At 38.1% G+C, this 21,794-nt stretch overlaps 1 protein-coding gene across 2 annotated transcripts in view; it reads left to right on the plus strand.

The window, feature by feature from the left end:
* gne (glucosamine (UDP-N-acetyl)-2-epimerase/N-acetylmannosamine kinase) overlaps positions 1-21,794 on the plus strand; it is a 41,547-nt gene that overhangs the window by 16,989 nt on the left and 2,764 nt on the right. For both annotated transcript variants that reach the window (XM_061922800.2, XM_061922799.2), the window contains exons 2-13: positions 1,316-1,384; positions 5,582-5,730; positions 5,846-6,092; positions 8,324-8,531; positions 8,619-8,771; positions 10,965-11,177; positions 11,291-11,378; positions 14,843-15,053; positions 15,144-15,273; positions 15,371-15,592; positions 15,738-15,920; positions 20,499-20,615. In XM_061922800.2, coding sequence (XP_061778784.1) covers positions 1,334-1,384; positions 5,582-5,730; positions 5,846-6,092; positions 8,324-8,531; positions 8,619-8,771; positions 10,965-11,177; positions 11,291-11,378; positions 14,843-15,053; positions 15,144-15,273; positions 15,371-15,592; positions 15,738-15,920; positions 20,499-20,615 — 1,972 coding nt within the window. In that variant the 5' untranslated portion in view covers positions 1,316-1,333. The remainder of the gene's footprint in view (positions 1-1,315; positions 1,385-5,581; positions 5,731-5,845; positions 6,093-8,323; positions 8,532-8,618; positions 8,772-10,964; positions 11,178-11,290; positions 11,379-14,842; positions 15,054-15,143; positions 15,274-15,370; positions 15,593-15,737; positions 15,921-20,498; positions 20,616-21,794) is intronic.

Consider the following 21,794-nt stretch of genomic DNA (forward strand, 5'->3'; position numbering starts at 1 on the left):
CCACAGCCTAATAATAAATTTGAAAATAAAATAACAATAATGAATGAATCAAACATTCAAGCCTTGAAGTAGCAAGAGAGAGTGCATGAATAAAACGTTAATTATTGCTCAGTTTGCTACAATGATTTGCTTTAACACTGAACGTGGAACAAGCAACGCTTATATAACTTAATAGTGCAAAATCAACTTTCAAAAAACAAACAAAAAAACATGCCTCTTTTCTATTAGCAGTCTTCTGAGGTAAATATCAACATTAACTTTTTCCACAGGCTAATAAATTTGAAAATAAAATAACAATAATGAATGAATCAAACATTCAAGCCTTGAAGTAGCAAGAGAAAGTGCATGAATAAAACGTTAATTATTGCTCAGTTTGCTACAATGATTTGCTTTAACACTGAACGTGGAACAAGCAACGCTTATATAACTTAATAATGCAAAATCAACTTTCAAAAAACAAACAAAAAAACATGCCTCTTTTCTATTGGCAGTCTTCTGAGGTAAATATCAACATTAACTTTTTCCACAGGCTAATAAATTTGAAAATAAAATAATGAATAAATCAACCATTCAGGCCTTTTTACTGCTCAGTTTGCAACACACTGATCTAATCTGATGTGCCCAACCTGGCATCTTTTCTGGGATGCTAGTTCATTAATGTCGGGGCTCAGGTGGGCGGGGTTGGGGGGCGGGGTTTGGTGGTAGCGGGGGGTGTATATTGTAGCGTCCTGGAAGAGTTAGTGCTGCAAGGGGTTCTGGGTATTTGTTCTGTTGTGTTTATGTTGTGTTACGGTGCGGCTGTTCTCCCGAAATGTGTTTGTCATTCTTGTTTGGCCAGCTCTAATGTTAATTTGATATTGCCTCAAGGGCCAAATTTGGCCCGCGATCGGAAAGAATATCATTGGTATCGCACATCACTCGCCACCATCACTTTGTGAGTGGTCAATGATTCATTGGCGGATTAATAAACAAGGCGTATCAACACACACAGAGTTTCCGTTTGTTTAAGAGTATACATTTTAATGCCAAACAATAACATGGTCTACATGAATATGTTTTGTGAGGTGGATGAGGAGTCGTTTTTAAATGTTTGAAATGGCTCCTCCCAATATGAAACCTGCACAGCAGCGCGTGAGCAGGTCAAAGAACAATCCACATTTCAACTTAGTTTTAGGTGTTGATTCTGTAACATACAATGGAATGCATTCTTGTGGACTTAAGCTTTCTTTTCATGCAATAATATCAAACAACAATACACAATCCTGTCATGTATTGTAATTTGGATTTAGCGACGCCTACGTGTGTTTTTTTCTAGGAGCTTTACTACACAAAAATGCAAAGCAGAGAAAAGCTGAAGAAGGAGAAGATGGACGAGCAAAATCAGGTACGACTATTTTCTATGTTGAAAATAATCTATTAGAAAAAGAGCCATACTGCATGCCTCACAAAAAGAGTTTAAAGCATTGAATTAGCTTTCCCTTAAATAATAATCTTCATGTTGCTTAAAGGCTTGTAATAACGAGAGTATAGCATCTCAGACAAAGGTAATTTCCCTCTGGATCTTTTATTTCAGTATTGTTTCACTATTTATCATAAACTGTAATATCACTTTACTACAAACCCCGTTTCCATATGAGTTGGGAAATTGTGTTAGATGTTAATATAAACGGAATACAATGATTTGCAAATAATTTTCAACCCATATTCAGTTGAATAAGCTACAAAGACAACATATTTGATGTTCAAACTGATAAACATTTTTGTTTTTGCAAATAATTATTAACTTTAGAATTTGATGCCAGCAACACGTGACAAAGAAGTTGGGAAAGGTGGCAATAAATACTGATAAAGTTGAGAAATGCTCATCAAACACTTATTTGGAACATCCCACTGGTGAACAGGCAAATTGGGAACAGGTGGGTGCCATGATTGAGTATAAAAGTAGATTCCATGAAATGCTCAGTCATTCACAAACAAGGATGGGGCGAGGGTCACCACTTTGTCAACAAATGCGTGAGCAAATTGTTGAACAGTTTAAGAAAAACCTTTCTCAACCAGCTATTGCAAGGAATTTAGGGATTTCACCATCTACTCTCCGTAATATCATCAAAGGGTTCAGAGAATCTGGAGAAATCACTGCACGTAAGCAGCTAAGCTCGTGACCTTCGATCCCTCAGGCTGTACTGCATCAACAAGCGACATCAGTGTGTAAAGGATATCACCACATGGGCTCAGGAACACTTCAGAAACCCACTGTCAGTAACTACAGTTGGTCGCTACATCTGTAAGTGCAAGTTAAAACTCTCCTATGCAAGGCGAAAACCGTTTATCAACAACACCCAGAAACGCCGTCGGCTTAGCTGGGCCTGAGCTCATCTAAGATGGACTGATACAAAGTGGAAAAGTGTACTCTGGTCTGACGAGTCCACATTTCAAATTGTTTTTGGAAACTGTGGATGTCGTGTCTTTCGGACCAAAGCAAAAGAACCATCCGGATTGTTATAGGCGCAGAGTTGAAAAGCCAGCATCTGTGATGGTATGGGGGTGTATTAGTGCCCAAGACATGGGTAACTTACACATCTGTGAAGGTGCCATTAATGCTGAAAGGTACATACAGGTTTTGGAGCAACATATGTTGCCATCCAAGCAACGTTACCATGGACGCCCCTGCTTATTTCAGCAAGCCACGTGTTACATCAACGTGGCTTCATAGTAAAAGAGTGTAGGTACTACACTGGCCTGCCTGTAGTCCAGACCTGTCTCCCATTGAAAATGTGTGGTGCATTATGAAGCCTAAAATACCACAACGGAGACCCCCGGACTGTTGAACAACTTAAGCTTTACATCAAGCAAGAATAGGAAAGAATTCCACCTGAGAAGCTTAAAAAATGTGTCTCCTCAGTTCCCAAACGTTTACTGAGTGTTGTGAAAAGGAAAGGCCATGTAACACAGTGGTGAACATGCCCTTTCCCAACTACTTTGGCACGTGTTGCAGCCATGAAATTCTAAGTTAATTATTATTTGCAACAAAAAAAAATAAAGTTTATGAGTTTGAACATCAAATATCTTGTCTTTGTAGTGCATTCAGTTGAATATGGGTTGAAAATAATTTATTATATTGTCTAAAAATGAATTTTCCCATCGATAACGTGACAATGTTAAATGACAAAACAGATTATAAAGACAATGTATATATGTATATATATACACAGCCTGGCCCCCGGCCAAATTTTTTTAACCCAATGCGGCCGAGTCAAAAAGTTTGGGGACCCCTGACATATAGCAACACACATTCATATTCTTGATGCCTCCCAAAAGCGTTATAATAATAAATAAGATTTTTTTTTAATGCATTTTGTTTTCTGTATGGCTATTAAATCCGGGTTGGGTTAGACCTCCGTCTCTTTTACATATTTAGGTAGAGGGCCCCCTTTGAAATGATTGTACGCCTAATCTTCTCCAATTAAACTAAATAAGAGTGTTTCCAACCGAGCGGGTGTGGCAGCTGGGAGTTGCTGTTGCATTCCATTTCAAAACAATAAGTCTTTCAGCCAGAAAAAGAGGGAATGCCACAAGATCAGGGGCAAAGTGTCTTGGGATTCCATGGTTTTCGCAGGCACGAAAACTAAAACAAACTATATACAAATATACAAAATACTGTATATGCTGTGCGCAATCACATCCAAAAACCAAAAATGGCACAATATGTACATATAAGTGCTGTCAAAATCAGATTAATCACACTTTTGAAAAATCACGATTAATCACACAGGTGGTAACTCGCTCACATAGTTTTAATTAACTCAAAAAAGACCCCCTTATTTGAACACAAATGCAATTTTATTCTCAAAATGTCATAGAGGAACATTTTATAAGTGTGTTACTTGAATGCACGTCATTTATTTGCCCAAAATTTGGTAACATTTTTATCTCTCACCGGGGTGTCTATTTTGAAGTGAAATTTACCAGAGACCACACCAGTCGGAGTCTCCTCACTCGTCTTTTTATAGACGTATACATTGACCTGACTCTTGCCGCCTTTCAGGTAACCATCTGTGGTTAATTTAAAGGACCATGTGCGCTCAAAATAAATTGTGTGATTAATCTGTGTACATGCATGATTGATTCAATACTTTTTTGTGATTAATCACATTGGTTAACTTGTTATTTTTGACAGTCGTAGTGCATATACACAAAATTATAATCTAATCATAGCCTCTAAATCAGGGGTGCTCACACTTTTTCTGCAGGCGAGCTACTTTTCAATTGATCAAGTCGTGGGGATCTACCTCATTCATATATATAATTTATATTTACTTATTTATGAAATATGTTTTTGTTAATAAGTTAAAGGTGTTTAATGATAATGCAAGCATGTTTAACACACATAGTTAATATTGTTAATAAATTAAAGGTGTTTAATGATAATACAAGAATTTTTAATACATATAGTTAATATTGTTAATAAATTAAAGGTGTTTAATGATAATACAAGTATGTTTAATACATATAGTTAATATTGTTAACAAGTTAAAGGTGTTTAAAGATAATGCAAGCATGTTTAATACATATAGTTAATATTGTTAACAAGTTAAAGGTGTTTAATGATAATACAAGCATGTTTAATACATATAGTTAATATTATTAATAAGTTAAAGGTGTTTAAAGATAATCCAAGCATGTTTAACACATATAGTTAATATTGTTAACAAGTTAAAGGTGTTTAAAGATAATGCAAGCATGTTTAACACATAGTTAATATTGTTAACAAGTTAAGGTGTTTAAAGATAATACAGGCATGTTTAACACATATAGATTCCTTTCTTTCATGAAGACAAGAATATAAGTCGGTGTATTACCTGATTGTGATGACTTGCATTGATTGGAATCAGACAGTGATGCTAAAAACGTCCGCATTTTCGAATGGAGGAGAAAAAAGTCCTCCTTTCTGTCCAATACCACATGAAAGTGGTTGGTTTTTGGCATCTTATTTGTCCAGCTTCTGTACTCCTTTGTATACACTTTACAAGAAATACATTGTCGGCAAACTCCATAGCTTGCTAGCTTGTGCACGCCAGCTTTCTGAGACTCGTTTTGTTAGCGCAACTGTGCAGTCGGTCTTTGGAGTTTTGACGACAGGTACGGCCCCAGAGTCTGTTGAAATAAAGTTTTTCTCGCCTTCCAGTCGGTAATTTTAATGAGCTGGCAGCAGCCAGCGTCATCTCAGAAGACCCTCGGGTGCCGTGAATGTCAATCAAGTGACGAAAGTGACGTCATAGTGAAGATTTATGATCGCTCATTTTTAGGACTATTTTTTTAATGCCTGGCTGGTGATCGACTGACACATCCTCCGAGATCGATCGGTAGCTCGCGATCGACGTAATGAGCACCCCTGCTCTAAATCGTAATCGAATTGAGAGGTGTCCAAAGAGTTTCACTTTTACTTTTCATAGCACTCAAAGTTAAATTATTTGCATTAATTACATCAGTGTAAATGTATGATTTAAATACCACATTGTGTACAGTAATATAAAAGGAAGTAATATCATGTACTGTATGTATGGTTGTTCCATGTGTGTAGAGTAAGAAAAGGCTGAGGGTGTGTGTGGCAACCTGCAACAGAGCAGACTACTCAAAGCTGGCTCCCATCATGTTTGGAATGAAATCCCACTCTGATGACTTTGACCTGGATGTAGTTGTGCTTGGGTCACATCTCATTGATGACTATGGGTAAGCTCCACCCACAACCTTCTACTAACAGTCTGTATATGAGTTCAAAACTCTACAAACTATTAAGCTCATGAAATCAACTTTGTCTGTTGTTTGTCTTCTCCCTGTGGCGTAGGAACACTTTTCGTATGATTGAGCAGGATGACTTTGACATCAGCTCCAAACTGCACACAATCGTGAGAGGAGAGGATGAGGCCGCCATGGTAGAGAGTGTCGGGTTGGCGCTGGTCAAACTTCCGGATGTCCTACAGAGACTGCGGCCAGATATCCTCATTGTCCATGGAGATCGTTTTGATGCATTGGCTCTTGCAACTTCTGCTGCGCTGATGAACATTAGAATACTTCATCTGGAGGGAGGAGAGGTGAGGATACTTTTCTTGAATGACTGCTTAAAATGAATCATTTGTATTTAAAGCGGAACTGCACTTTTGTGGTAGTTTTTCCTATCATTCACAATCCCTACAAGAACACGTCTTTTTATTTTTTGTGCATTGTAGTGAAAAATCGCTAACAGGTAACTAACAATGCAGGTAATGGGGATTCGATCTATTCCGCCAATAAACCCCTCTAAAAGCCTATACAAAAACCTCCAACAACGTTTCTTATGCTGTACGTGGTGTAAGTATGTGTGTAATGAGGTAACAGGCACATTCATGATACCATGTAATATTTACCATGTTTTAGTTATTTTAAGCATTGCCGGAACTTTTTTTGGGGGCACATTGATTTCACAGAGCGCATCGCAACTGTCGCTATTTCCCTTATAAACAACTACTACTACTACTACTACTACTACTACTACTACTAATCATGGCAGACTTCATGAGAGCTTCATGCTTGCTTTTTACAACCTTCCCGTGATGTTTGTACTTGGTCCAGATTTTAGACAGGGCTGACTGTAAGCAATGAACATATTTTGCAACATTGCGTGATTTACTCTGATGTAGGTGTTAGCTCTGGAAATTACAGGATGATTCCAAAAAAATGTTGTTAGAATTCAGTGATTCCATCATTATGTCACTCTACTTGATATAAAAATTTTACTGTTAGTGACTACTGCAAATTACATTATTTATTTGTTTTCGTATCCATCCATCCATCTTCTTCCGCTTATCCGAGGTCGCCCAGACTTTCCTCTCCCCAGCCGCTTCGTCCAGCTCTATCCGGGACATCCCGAGGCGTTCCCAGGCCAGCCGGGAGACATAGTCTTCCCAACGTGTCCTGGGTCTTCCCCGTGGCCTGCTACCGGTCAGACGTGTCCCAAACACCTCCCGAGGGAGGCGTTCGGGTGGCATCCTGACCAGATGTCCGAACCACCTCATCTGGCTCCTCTCCATGTGGAGGAGCAGTGGCTTTACTTTGAGTTCCCCCCGGATGGCAGAGCTTCTCACCCTATCTCTAAGGGCGAGCCCCGCCACCCGGCGGAGGAAACTCATTTCGGCCGCTTGTACCCGTGATCTTGTCCTTTTGGTCATAACCCAAAGCTCATGACCATAGGTCCTCACCTATGGTATGTGTGTGTGTGTATATATATATGTGTGTATGTATATGTTTGTATATGCCTAAATATATACATGTATGTGTATATGTTTGTATATGCCTAAATATATTAATATATGTATATGTGGTTTTTTTTTTATATATATATATTAGGGCTGCAATAACTAATCGATTAAAATCAATTATAAAAATAGTTGGCGATTAATTTAGTCATCGATTCGTTAGATCTATGCTATGTGCATGCGCAGAGGCTACTTTTTTTATTTATTTTTTTTATTTATTTTTATAAACCTCTATTTATAAACTGCAACATTTACAAACAGCTGAGAAACAATAATCAAAATAAGTATGGTGCCAGTATGCTGGGGGGGTTTTTTTCAATAAAATACTGGAAAGGATAGAAATGTAGTTTGTCTATTTTATCCGATTATTAATCGATTAATCTAAGTAATAATCGACAGATTAATCGATTATCAAATTAGTTGTTAGTTGCAGCCCTAATATATATACATATATATATATATATATATATATATATATATATATATATATATATATATATATATATATATGTGTGTGCATCTGTATGCGTGTGTATGTACGTATGTATATACTTTTTTTTTTTGATAATGTTATGTCTTATAATAACTGTGTTGCTAATACAAACGTACTTGGTTAATATGCAGGTCTCAGCATGTAAATGGAGTATTGTTGGCGGTTTTTGGTTGTTTTTTTAGAGGGCTTTATAGGCTGAATAGATGAATCCCATTATATACATTGTTAGCAGTTTTTGGGGGGTTTTTTTCGATTTAGAATGCACAATGCACACATTTAGAATTCTTGTGTCACATAAGGATTGTGAATGATACGCAAAATTCTAAATTAAAAAAAAGTGCAGTTCCCCTCTCATAGAAGTCCGGCTGCTTTAAGGCAATAAAGAGAGACTCGCAATGTCTGCAAAGAAAAAAAACAGTTTGAAAGATTTTGACATTGGCTGGGGTCTATTTTAATAAGTGAAAGGATAGTTTTTAAGATTTATTTTTGTGGTGTACAATGCCCATAAGAGCAAATCCCCTCTTCGCCAATTTTCCAGGTAAGCGGCACAATTGATGACTCAATCCGCCACGCCATCAGTAAACTGGCCCACTTTCATGCCTGCTGCACACGAAGAGCAGAGCAGCACCTCATCTCAATGTGTGAAGACCACTCTCGGATATTGCTGGCCGGCTGCCCCTCCTACGATAAGCTGCTTTCTCCTCATTACCGGGAAGACTATATGGATATCATTAAGAGCTGGCTGGGTATGTAACACATTTCAGTTGGACAGCAGCAGAAGGTCATGCACAAAAACAGATACGATTATTTCCTGTGATTTTTGTTGACTACAGGCGACAATGTGCAGGATCATGACTACGTTGTGGCTTTGCAGCACCCAGTCACCACTGATATCCAGCACTCTATTAAGATATATGGACTCATGTTGGATGCACTTGTCTCCTTCAACAAAAAGACCCTCATCCTTTTCCCCAACATTGATGCTGGTTAGTTTGGTTTCAAGGAATATTCCGTATTATATTTTCTTGAGTGGTTTCTATAACCTTTAAAGTTAAAGTACCCAAGATTGTGAAGTCAAAGCTACTTAGTCTTGCTTTGTTTGACTAATTTGCTGATTATTTATGCTCTAAGGGCCCTATTCTCCCAATTGCGTTATGCACGTTTCTCTTACTCGTATTCTTCCATCTAGCCTTGTAAGTTAGGCAAACGTGCAGAATTTGCCAGGATGCCTTTCCTTCTTGCTCGTGTGAACATTTGAAATCTATGAAAAAGATAACACTTTAAATTTGAAAGGGCCGTATGAATCCAGGCAGTGCTTGTCACGTTAATGTGTCGCCATGGTTATGTAGTGCGTGTATGCACGCTACAACAGCTTCTTCTTTCTGACTGGATGTGAATAATAATCATAGATGGAACTTTATTTTTGTTATTATAACCACACTGATATTATTTGTGATGTCAAGAGTTCTGTTTAGTATAAATGTCTGTGAAGCCGCAACGCGTCAGAGGGGCTTGTATGGACAACAGTGCGTGCGTGCGTGCGTGCGTGCGTGCGTGCGTGCGTGCGTGCGTGCGTGCGTGCGTGCGTGCGTGCGTGCGTGCGTGCGTGCGTGCGTGTGTGAGTGTGAGCAAGTTGTGACAGTTTAACATTACCTGTCAAAAAAAATTATTCGAATCAACTGATAGATTCTACGATATGTATGAATTTTTATTAAATAGTCACACAGTTCAATGATTACAGTCCAGAAGTATTATTTAACATCCATTATTACCAGGATGTTAATAATGGATGCGCTGTGGTCGTTCTCATGAAACAACAATGTACATTTTGATTTTTGATTAAGTAAAAGTAACTATATGTTGCTTTTATCCTCATCTCCGTGGATGTTTCCAGGTGTCTCAATCGTTGCGATCAGAATAGACTTGATAGTTTTCCGGCAGTTGCTTTTACCATTTTATTACGTGTGGTGTACACTGCATCCAAACTTTCAGAGCAATATACCGTAATTTCCGGACTATAAGCCGCACCTGACTATAAGCCGCACCAGCTAAATTTAGTGGAAATTACAGATTGCTCCATATATAAGCCGCACCCGACTATAAGCCGCAGGCATTTTGATGTGTAATTACCGTAGTATATAGGGGTTCCTGCTACCACGGAGGGGATTGTCGGGACAGAGATGACTGTTTGGGAACGCAAAGCGTCCCATTTATTAACAATAAATCTTTCAATCATTCAATCAAACTTTCACATCTTTGACATGGCGAACAGCATTCGTGCAGAGTACAAATAATACAACGGTGCAAAGTAATACAAAGTACTCGCCTGTAACACGGCAGTAAAAGTGCAGTCCCGCGGCCAGTCAGTCTTTAATCATTGTGTCATCGTCTTCCTCCTGCGTACTAAAACCACCGAAATCCTCTTCGTCGGTGTCGGGGAAGAACAGGTCCAAAATGGCGTCGTCAGCCACTCTCTCTCCTTTATTCTCGCTCTCAAAACCTTCCTCTTCGTCAGTGGAATCAACGGCTCATGCTGCCGTCTCCAACGTCTCACCATTGATTCATTGATGTCAAGGGTACGTGCAGCAGCTCTATTTCCTTCTTTGACAGCCAGATCGATTGCCTTTAACTTAAAAGCAGCATCATATGCACTTCTCCGTTTGTTTTCCATATTGAGGGTGTTTGCATGAATACTTCCTTCGCGCAAACTGTCGCTGACGCTCTCCTACTCTTTGTTTTGCTCTCTCTCTTACCTGGCGTCAGATGTCTGCCTCGGTCTCGCGCATCCTCGGTAGTGCGCGCACCTGGTGACCGGAAGCCGCACCGTCGTATAAGCCGCAGGGACTAGAACGAGGGAAAAAAGTAGCGGCTTATAGTCGGGAAATTACGGTAGTCCATATTACAGCCTCAGAGGCACGTCAGAACAAAAGCACTTAAGTTGATGGGAATATACACAGAAGGCCTGATTTGACAGGGAACGCCCACATTTAGGGCTTGCTCCACTCAAAGTACCCATCTTGGATAAAGGCACACAGTTATAGACCTAAATTAGAGGAGAAGGGATGCTGTGCAGCTAGAATCCATTTAGTTGCACAGATATTTTTCCCTTAACCACATGAGAGTATAGGGCTCTAATGGTGTATATGTGAGCTTTGACACAATACATCCCCTGTACACAGGAAGTAAGGAGATGGTGCGCGTAATGAGAAAAAAGGGCATCGAGCAGCATCCCAACTTTCGGGCAGTGAAGCACATTCCCTTTGAGCAGTTCATTCAGATGGTGTGCCACGCCGGCTGCATGATAGGAAACAGTAGCTGTGGAGTACGAGAGGCCGGGGCTTTTGGCACGCCAGTCATCAACCTGGGAACGAGACAAACAGGCAGAGAAACAGGTAAGAATGGGGTAGTGTAAAATATCAATAATAATCGTACTACTATCACTACAGAATGACCGTTGTATTTAGCTTGTGACTGTTTTTTAATATCCTTATCTCTGTTCTGCAAGGTGAAAACGTTCTCCATGTGAGAGATGCCGACTCGCATAATAAGATCTACCACGCCCTCCAGCTGCAGTTTGGAAAGCGATATCCCTGGTAAACACTGCTCATCACCTTTTCATTTGACCTCCCTATGAAACGATTTGTATCAATAAGTCATTTAAAACAGCATTAGCAGTATGTGTTACATATTTTTTACAATTTTTACGAAACTTTCTACCATAATATTACTGCAATGAAAGAAGGGTTTGGTCTTTGTTCATCTACAATACAAAACATTGCAAAGGTCTACTCGCCTTGCAGATAATCCATATTTTACCTGAAAGCATGTCTTAGTACAGTATGGTCATGTAACCACTTTTATAGAACTAAACATGATTACCGTAACCCTGGTTTCTGATTATTGTGTTTGACTTAATTTTGTATGGGGAGTTAGGATCTACAGCAGGGGTCACCAACGCGGTGCCCGCGGGCACCAGGTCGCCCGTAAGGACCAGATGAGTCGCCCGCTGGCCTGTTCTAAAAATAGCTCAAATAGCAGCACTTACCAGTGAGCTGCCTCTATTTTTTAAATTGTATTTGTTTACTAGCAAGCTGGTCTCGCTTTGCTCGTCATTTTTAATTCTAAGAGAGACAAAACTCAAATAGAATTTGAAAATCCAAGAAAATATTTTAAAGACTTGGTCTTCACTTGTTTAAATAAATTCATTTGTTTTTTTACTTTGCGTCTTACAACTTTCAGAAAGACAATTTTAGAGAAAAAATATAACCTTAAAAATGATTTTAGGATTTTTAAACAAATATATCATTTTACCTTTTAAATTCCTTCCTCTTCTTTCCTGACAATTTAAATAAATGTTCAAGTAAATTAATTTTTTCTATTGTAAAGAATAATAAATACATTTTAATTTAATTCTTTATTTTAGCTTCTGTTTTTTCGACGAAGAATATTTGTGAAATATTTCTTCAAACTTATGATTAAAATTCAAAAAAATTATTCTGTCAAATCTAGAAAATCTGTAGAATCAAATTTAAATCTTTGAAATAAGTCTTTTGAATTTCTTTTATAAATTTTTTTCTGGAAAATCTAGAAGAAATAATGATTTGTCTTTGTTAGAAGTATAGCTTGGTCCAATTTGTTATATATTCTAACAAAGTGCAGATTGGATTTTAACCTATTTAAAACATGTCATCAAAATTCTAAAATTAATCTTAATCAGGAAAAATTACTAATGATGTTCCATAAATTATTTTTTTAATTTTTTCAAAAAGATTCGAATTAGCTAGTTTTTCTCTTCTTTTTCTCGGTTGAATTTTGAATTTTAAAGAGTCGAAATTGAAGATAAACTATGTTTCAAAATTTAATTTTCATTTTTTGTGTGTTTTCTCCTCTTTTATAAAAATATTAGTGGCTAGCTAGTTAAAATGGGATATTGTGATTTCACAAGACTGTCTTAGAAGTGATCATTTGAAAATGTTCAATTTGAAAAATGTGCACTTAGAGAAAATATAAAAATAAAGTGTTGCATATTGATATTTATCTGTATCTTTATATATTTATTGTGAGAAATCATTAATATGATCAGTGTTTCCACAAAGATAAATATCATTAATTATTAATAATAACATAGAGTTAAAGGTAAATTGAGCAAATTGGCTATTTCTGGCAATTTATTTAAGTGTGTATCAAACTGGTAGCCCTTCGCATTAATCAGTACCCAAGAAGTAGCTCTTGGTTTCAAAAAGGTTGGTGACCCCTGATCTACAGTATATAAAAAAAACAGTATTTTTTGGTATCTGTTCCTAATTGGATCGGTCCAGGAAGACCGTTAGGATTCTGGACAAATGATACGGCTATGGGTATTTTTTATATTTGGCTAACCATCATAGTTAATAGACCGCCGCCGACAGCAGGTGATGACGTGAGGCCTGCTTCCCTCTAATTGAGCACTAAATGTTTAAAATTGTAGACAAAGTTACCAAAAAGACTGAAAACTCGACTCAATGCAATATTTGTCCCAAAGGGGGGGAAACAGCATTAACTTAATGAAACATTGGCAACTTACTCATGGAATAAAGTTGAAAGACAGCAGCATGTTTGACTGCTTATTAAGCCAAACGACCAATGTGAACGCTGCTTCCTCTTCAGTGCAAACACCCAGTCTAATCTTTACGATCTTTCGACAACAACAAGTCAGTAGTAGTAGTAGTAGTTAGTCGTGTTAGGTGTGTAGTTATTATGGTAACCCCGTTAATATACTGTAAGTGACTGTTATTGATACAGAAGGCAGGAATCGTCATCTGTAACAATAATAATAATAATAATCAGTCGCCAAACCACGGCAACACATATTAATCTCGTTTTTTTTAAACTATTTTACTTTATCAGCTTAACTGTATGCATTCGTTTGACATTACCTTGTACTGCAAACCTTGTGTGATGTGTTACATGATGTTGCTGGTGTCACACACTCCTTTGGTGATAAAAATGGTAGTAAAATACATATATTTTTTCTCATCTTTATTTACACCAAATTACATATAGTACCAATGAATATCGGTAAGGAATAGTGGTATTGGTATTGATAAAATCCTAACGATATACACCCCTTATGATGAGTACCAAAGCATGTTTTTATATACCGGTATATTTGATGAGATACGTGAAAACTGTAACTGCCGTATATATATATCTGCTGCTGTGTATCTGTATGTGTATATATATATATATATATATATATATATACATGTACATATATATACATAATATATATATATATACATAATATATATATATATACATAATATATATATATATATATATATATATATATATATATATATATCCATCCATCCATTTTCTACCGCTTATTCCCTTTGGGGTCGCGGGGGGTGCTGGAGCCTATCTCAGCTACAATCGGGCGGAAGGCGGGGTACACCCTGGACAAGTCGCCACCTCATCGCTGGGCCAACACAGATAGACAGACAACATTCACACTCACATCCACACACTAGGGCCAATTTAGTGTTGCCAATCAACTTATCCCCAGGTGCATGTCTTTATATATATATATATATATATATATATATATACATATATATATATATATACATATACAGACCAACTATGAACCCATCACAAAAATGGTACTCTAGATCAGAATGCAAAGGTCTACTCGTCTTGCACATTTACTATTGCTATAGATCAGAGGTCCCCAAATCCGTCCAACCAGCGTCCAAAATCCGGCCCGCGGGAAGTCCCAAGTTAAAAAAATGGTTTTAATTAATTATTATTGTTTTAATTTTTTATTATTATTTTTATAAATCTGTCCTTTCTAATCCATTTTCCACTGTTTGTTACTCTCCTAGCCGCTCAGGCAAATCATATTGTCTACTAACGCAATGCGGCCCCCAAGTCAAAAGGTTTGGGGACCCCTGCTATAGATTGAGAAAGTCTTATCAAACTTTTGACTTATATTCTGTATTCGAGGTTTAGGGAAATCATATTAGCTTAAAAAAAACAAGTCTGAGTGCTCTTCTCAACGTTTCTGCCTCTCTAGCTCTAAAATTTATGGTGATGGAAATGCTGTCCCTCGCATTCTCAAGTTCCTCCGATCCATTGACCTGAACGAGCCCCTTCAGAAGACTTTCTGCTTCCCCCCAGTCAAAGACTGTATCTCCCAGGACATTGATCACATCCTGGAGACACAAACTGCATTAGCTATCGACCTCGGAGGTACCAACCTCAGAGTGGCAATCGTCTGCTCCAGGGTAAACCCAATCTGTGGGATTAGTCTTCACTTTTGACTTGTCTCATTGTTATTACTTGTCATTGATACAATGTCCTACTTGGTCCTTTAGGGTATTATTGTGAAGAAATATACTCAAACTAATCCAAAGACCTTTGAGGCCAGAATGCAGCTTATATTGAAAATGTGTGTAAATGCCACACAGGATGCGGTCTCTCTCAACTGTAGAATACTGGGTGTTGGTATGAAAATAAACACACTCAGCAATTCCTAAAACAAAAATAACTTTTTGTTATGGGAAAATAAACTCTACCTCTCTTCCACATATTTACAAAATAGGAGTGTCTACGGGCGGGCGTGTAAACCCACAGGATGGTGTGGTACTGGACTCGACAAAGCTAATACAGGAGTGGACCTCTGTAGACTTAAGAACACCCATCTCTGACGCCTTGCACCTGCCCGTTTGGGTCGACAATGACGGCAACTGTGCGGCATTGGCCGAGAGGAAATTTGGTCATGGTAAAGGAGTGGAAAACTTTGTTACCGTCATTACAGGAACTGGTGAGTTAGCAGATTTGTCATACTCGTTCTGTCATTTGTGTCGTCTTAGATGAAATAGAAAAAACAAATAAACGTAATGAATTAATTATGGTTATTGTAGTATGTAGATTTATCCTACTGAATGTCACCTTTTGACTGCGTAAAGGGATTGGAGGAGGGATCATCCAACACAACGAGCTGGTCCATGGCAGCACTTTCTGTGGCGCTGAGCTGGGTCACATAATGGTTTCCTTAGACGGTCCAGAGTGCTCGTGTGGAAGCCGAGGATGCATCGAGGCTTACGCTTCTGGCATGGCCCTGCAGAGAGAGGCCAAAAAACTGATAGATGGTCAGTGACGATCCAGTTATATAATGGTTGGGAATGTGGTTAAGCTAACTGTTATCCTTACATGTGGAAGATTATAACTTCATAACTGCATTTGTTATTGAATATGTGGAAGATTATAACTTTATAGCTGCATTTGCTATTGTTTAATCTAGCAGTTGGCAAGAATACTCAAGGAAGTCCAAATGCCCCCCAGCAGTATTTTACTAACTTTTTTCACCTGCAAAAGCTACACCGTGGTGCCTCGTTTTTTCGTAATCTCTTTCTAAAGGTCAGACGAAAACAAAAAAATCCAATAAGAAATATAGCAAATCCAATTATAAAGTTACAGGCACCCAAAAATATTAACGCCATTCACATTTTCCATCCATTCATACATTTTCTACCGCTTATTCCCTTCGGGGTCGCGGAGGGCGCTGGAGCCTATCTCAGCTACAATCGGGCGGAAGGCGGTGTACACCCTGGACAAGTCGCTACCTCATCGCAGGGCCAACACAGATAGACAGACAACAACAGATAGACAGACAACATTCACACTCACATTCACACACTAGGGCCAATAATATTAGTTGTAAATAGGGTTGCACGATATACAATATGAATAATATAAAATTTGGCGATAAAGCTTTTATCATTATATTGTGATAATGCGGGTTTTGGACGCATTTTGTGTCCCGCAAATTTGACAGCGACAAGCGAACGAACGCCTCCTTAAGTCAATGCTTCTTGCTTGCGGCTAACATACTTGCAATGTGCAAAGCCACTTCTAAGTCAGCAATCCTCGCCTCCAAGGCGGCAAATAAAGTTAAGTTTCTTACAAATATTGTCACTGGGGGACGATGAATAGCCTACCCTGCTACACTACACACCACAGGACGATATGCTAACCCCTTGCTAGAGCTCTTGGATGTAAACAAAAGTGGGCGGAGTGATACAATTATCGACAGTAACGATAAGAAGTGGCAAAAATGGGTGATTTTCCGATGCATCACGATTAGAGCGAGAACGATCGATGGACAAATAATCAAGTATCGATTATTTACATACCTTGAAATACTGACTGTTCTAAAATGCCGCATTAATGCTAATGTTTTCTAAACGTTAGTTCTAGGTTTGGTTCTAACTAACCACGGGGTAGCTATTAGCCAACATTATTTTAATGTTACATGTGCGTTAGGGTTAGCACGAGTACATAGAGTAGGGACAAGCTATGCAAGCCGCGACGCCATGCTAGCTTGAGTGCGAAGTAACGAAACAAGAAATAAATAAGTGCTTTGTACTCTTCAACAGAAGGCTAATAGGAACTGTGTTACAGCAGGGAGTAACCAGATGAGAAGAGTAAATTAGCAAGTAGATTAATAAATCAGGAGAGAATAATATCGACACTGTGCCAGTGCGACAACACATAAATGAGTTAATAGATGACACACGTCTTTGAATTTAGGGTGACTGGTTTTAGAAGGCAAAACAAATAAATCAATGAAGTTTGGACGTTTATTTTGTAATTTAGCTGGCACGTATCTAGTCTTCCACATCTATGCTGTTTGCACCAATGTCTAAAACCGGAAATGACGCAATACCACATATCTCAGTAGCCAAAAGAGGACACTTTTACACATACTAGGGATGTCCCGATCCGATATTTGGATCGGATCGGCTGCCGTTATTTGCCAAAAATTGCGTATCGGCATGGCATGGGAAAATGCCGATCCAGATCCAGTTTAAAAAAAAACTCCAGTCCGTGTTTTCCAACGCACCTATTTAAATAATACATTCCACTTTTCTGCTGCTCCGTAATTTCCGTTCCGCATTTTCCAGCACACCTTCAACACATCCACAATTCTCACGCAGTTGCTTTTAGCTGCTGGCATTACACGACAGGCTCTTCTCACTCTTTCCTGTGTCTCCCTCTCACAGACAGTGAGCGCACCTTCTTACACACGTCACATACTGTCATGTCATACGTCACATACGTATACGTCCTCTCCCAGCAGAGAGCGAGGTAGCGGCATGGCTAACGTTAGCTGTGATGCTAGCGCAGCCGCTAAGGTGCGCGCCTGCTCAAGCGTCCTCTGCGCACGGCAAATCTATGCCACGCACAAAATCAAATAAAAAAATAAGCGCATAACAATTTTCGACACACGGACACGACAGAGACAACAGTTTTCGTCATCATTGTTCAAATATTGTGACGTCTGTCGAGACGCTTATCTCCATTCGGTGCCACACGTCCACACCATCAAAATGCAAGGCAAAAATTTCCAGATCAACACCGTATGAAAAAATTAGTGATTTTTTTAGTTGTGATTTCCTTCTCTGCATGAAAGTTCAAAAGTAGCATATATTAATGCAGTATGAAGAAGAATGTTTTAATGTAGACATGCAAGCCTTGAAAGAACATTTTGAAAATCAAGACTACATTTCCTGCAAATGGATGCATTTCTACCCTATATTTTAACTTTAGATTTATTCTCATATCAAACTCTTTTGGCTGTCTTTTTGACACTTACATCCGGCGCCCCCCTCCACACCCTGGATTATAAATAATGTAAATAATTCAATGTGATTATCTTGTGTGATGACTGTATTATGATGATAGTATATATCTGATAGTATATATCTGTATCATGAATCAATTTAAGTGGACCCCGACTTAAACAAGTTGAAAAACTTATTCGGGTGTTACCATTTAGTGGTCAATTGTACGGAATATGTACTTCACTGTGCAACCTACTAATAAAAGTCTCAATCAATCAAAACACATAGAATCATCATACTGCTGTGATTATATGCATCAAGTGTTCATTCAAGGCTAAGGCAAAATATCGAGATATATATCGTGTATCGAAATATGGCCTTAAAATATCGCAATATTAAAAAAAGGCCATATCACCCAGCCCTAGTTCAATGATGCCATTTCTGTTTGTCATGTATAATTTTGTCTATTTTGTGTTTATCCTTGAATAAACAGGTCAGTTTCTTGTTACCAACCATTGTGTATTATTCAAACTCCCCTAATTCAGCTGGCTAGTTGTTATCAAGAGTACTTTTCAACCCTTTTCAACATGATTCTGACAACTAAGTAGGCTAAATAACTTTAAACTTTAATACATGCTCGGATAGGCCAGTCTCGGTCAGTATCGGTATCGGTCAGTATCGGTATCGGATCGGAAATGCAAAAACAATATCGGTATCGGATCGCAAGTGCAAAAACCTGGATCGGGACATCCCTAACACATACTATTAATAACTGATTATAATACATTTACAATACAGTATATAATCATAATAATATACAATACAGTGTCAATATACAGCAACATTTTAATTTACAATATAATAAAGATGTATAAATTATTCATTTATAATCGAACCGTAGCCCCAGAATCTTAATCAAATCGTGAGGTGCCCAAAGATTCCCACTTTTAGAAACGATACCAAGTATAGTATCAGTATAGGTCGATACTACAGCGGTTAGATCAATTATTGTTATTCACAAAAAATATTTTTACGTTTTTTTTATTGTTTACCAACTCAGGAAATAAATACCCGGATATAGGGAAAGAACCAAAGGATTCAGGAAATCGGTGCAAATAATAGGAAATCATTTAAATATTTAATCGATCTTGATATTTGGTCATGTGTTTTTTTTTGTCTGATTATAAATGTGATCAAAAATGTAATCATTAAATGATCACGTAAATTTTAAGTATCAGCATTGGTATGACCAATACTGCCTCGGTGACTACTTGGTATTGATACTCCAAATTTGTGTATCGACCAAAACTAATGTGAAGTGTCCAAAAACAGGAGAATTAGTGCTAGGTACATTTTATTAGAAGTGCAGATGTTACAGCAGAAAGTAACCAGCCATTAGCAGCAAATTTACAAGTACAATAATAGTTTTGACAAAAAAAATACAACCGGAAAGTACGCAATGTTACTGTAGCTTGTCTTGAAAAAGTTCTATTATCATTTATATACCAAATAATACATTGTGATATATATCGTTATCACAGGAGGCTGTGATTTTAGATTTTAGGACATATTGCCCATTCCGAGTTGTACATGCAGAAATCAATGTGAAGTACATTAAAACTTTGATTTAAATGGATCAATGAACATTTAACATCACTTTTACCTTTATTAAATACTCTTGTTTGCAAAGGTGGCAATATGTGGAGTTGTTGGATAGAAGAGACACATGGAAGCCACCTTTGTACTTTGCTATGAGTACTCTATAGAATTCAATAGTATTTCCCACCTTTTTTATCAAAGTCCTTTCACTCGCAACTTTTTTTGGCTGCATGGTGGTTTATTTTGCAGTTTCACTTTTTTAAACAAAAGCAGCGTGTGGGATTATTATTCCGCATAATTACACATGGGCACACAGACTACTTTGTTACATTAATGTTTAGACAGGCAACATTTTTGTGGAAATTTTGCTTGAAAAGAGGGCGTACGAAAAGCAAGGTACCACAATAAAATGTATGGAAGAAACAAGGCTAACCCAATCTGATGACAGCCAACAAAAACAGTATAATGAAAGAAAACTTACTGAAATAATGATGTGTGTTTCAGATGAGAAGCTAAAAGTGGAGGGATTGGATATGAAGCTCTCGGAACCCATCACCGCTGCTCACCTCATCAGTGCAGCCAGACTGGGGAACGCCAAAGCTGAAGCTGCTCTCAACAAGGGTCAGAACTTAAAACAAGCACATAAACACAGCAAAGTTTATAAAAACCCAAATATCTCCAATCCTTCGAATTCTCTGTAATTACAAAAGAACAAGTATATATTATTTTAAAAATATTTGTGATGTTTGATTCATTTTTCTTGGGTAAAAATACCCCAACTACTGAATGTGGATCACATTCACATGTAGTGTAATGTCTGAATATGAAAAGCATTCAGGGCTTAGGTCTTCATCCAACTAAACCAGGGGTCGGCAACCCAAATTGTTGAAAAAGCCATATTGGACCAAAAAAAGAAAGAAAAAATCTGTCTGGAGCCGCAAATTAAAATTAAAAGCCTTATATAAGTCTTGTAATGAAGGCAACACATGATGTAAGTTAAAGTTAAAAAGTTAAAGTACCGTATTTTCCGCACCATAAGGCGCCCTGGGTTAAAAGCCGCGCCTTCAATGAACGGCATATTTCAAAACTTTGTCCACCTATAAGCCGCCCGGTGTTGTAAGCCGCATCTAACTGCGCTAAAGGAATGTCAAAAAAACAGTCAGATAGGTCAGTCAAACTTTAATAATATATTAAAAACCAGCGTTCTAACAACTCTGTTCACTCCCAAAATGTACGCAAATCACAAACATAGTCAAATTCAAAATAGTGCAGAGCAATAGCAACATAATGTTGCTCGAACGTTAATGTCACAACACACAAAATAAACATAACGCTCACTTTCTGAAGTTATTCTTCATTCATAAATCCCTCGAATTATTCTCCTTCGTTGTCCGAATTGAAAAGTTGGGCGAATGTGGGATCCAAAATGTCGTCTGGCGCTGTCTCCCTGCCTCCCTGTCTTGGTGAACGTCACGTGTGTTCGCCTTCTGTCATCCACTGTTCCCACGCAGTTAGCAGTCTAGCTTCGAATGCCCTGTTGACACCAATATCTAGCGGCTGGAGGTCTTTTGTCAATCCACCCGGAATGACGGCGAGTATTGAATTAAGCGCGTAAGCGTGTCTCTTAATGTGATGTTATGAGCTAGCAAATATAACAACTACACTACCCAGCATGCAACGATAGTGACGAGCATGCGCGGTAGCCCTGAGAAGCGTTGTTGTATGTGCTGGCAGTTAGAATGTGGTTATGAGCACGCTGTGAGTAAACGTTGAGAACTCAGTTAACACGCCTCGTCTGCA

The sequence above is a fragment of the Nerophis lumbriciformis genome, linkage group LG27 (genome assembly GCF_033978685.3).
Source record: "Nerophis lumbriciformis linkage group LG27, RoL_Nlum_v2.1, whole genome shotgun sequence".
NCBI classification, from domain to species: domain Eukaryota; kingdom Metazoa; phylum Chordata; class Actinopteri; order Syngnathiformes; family Syngnathidae; genus Nerophis; species Nerophis lumbriciformis.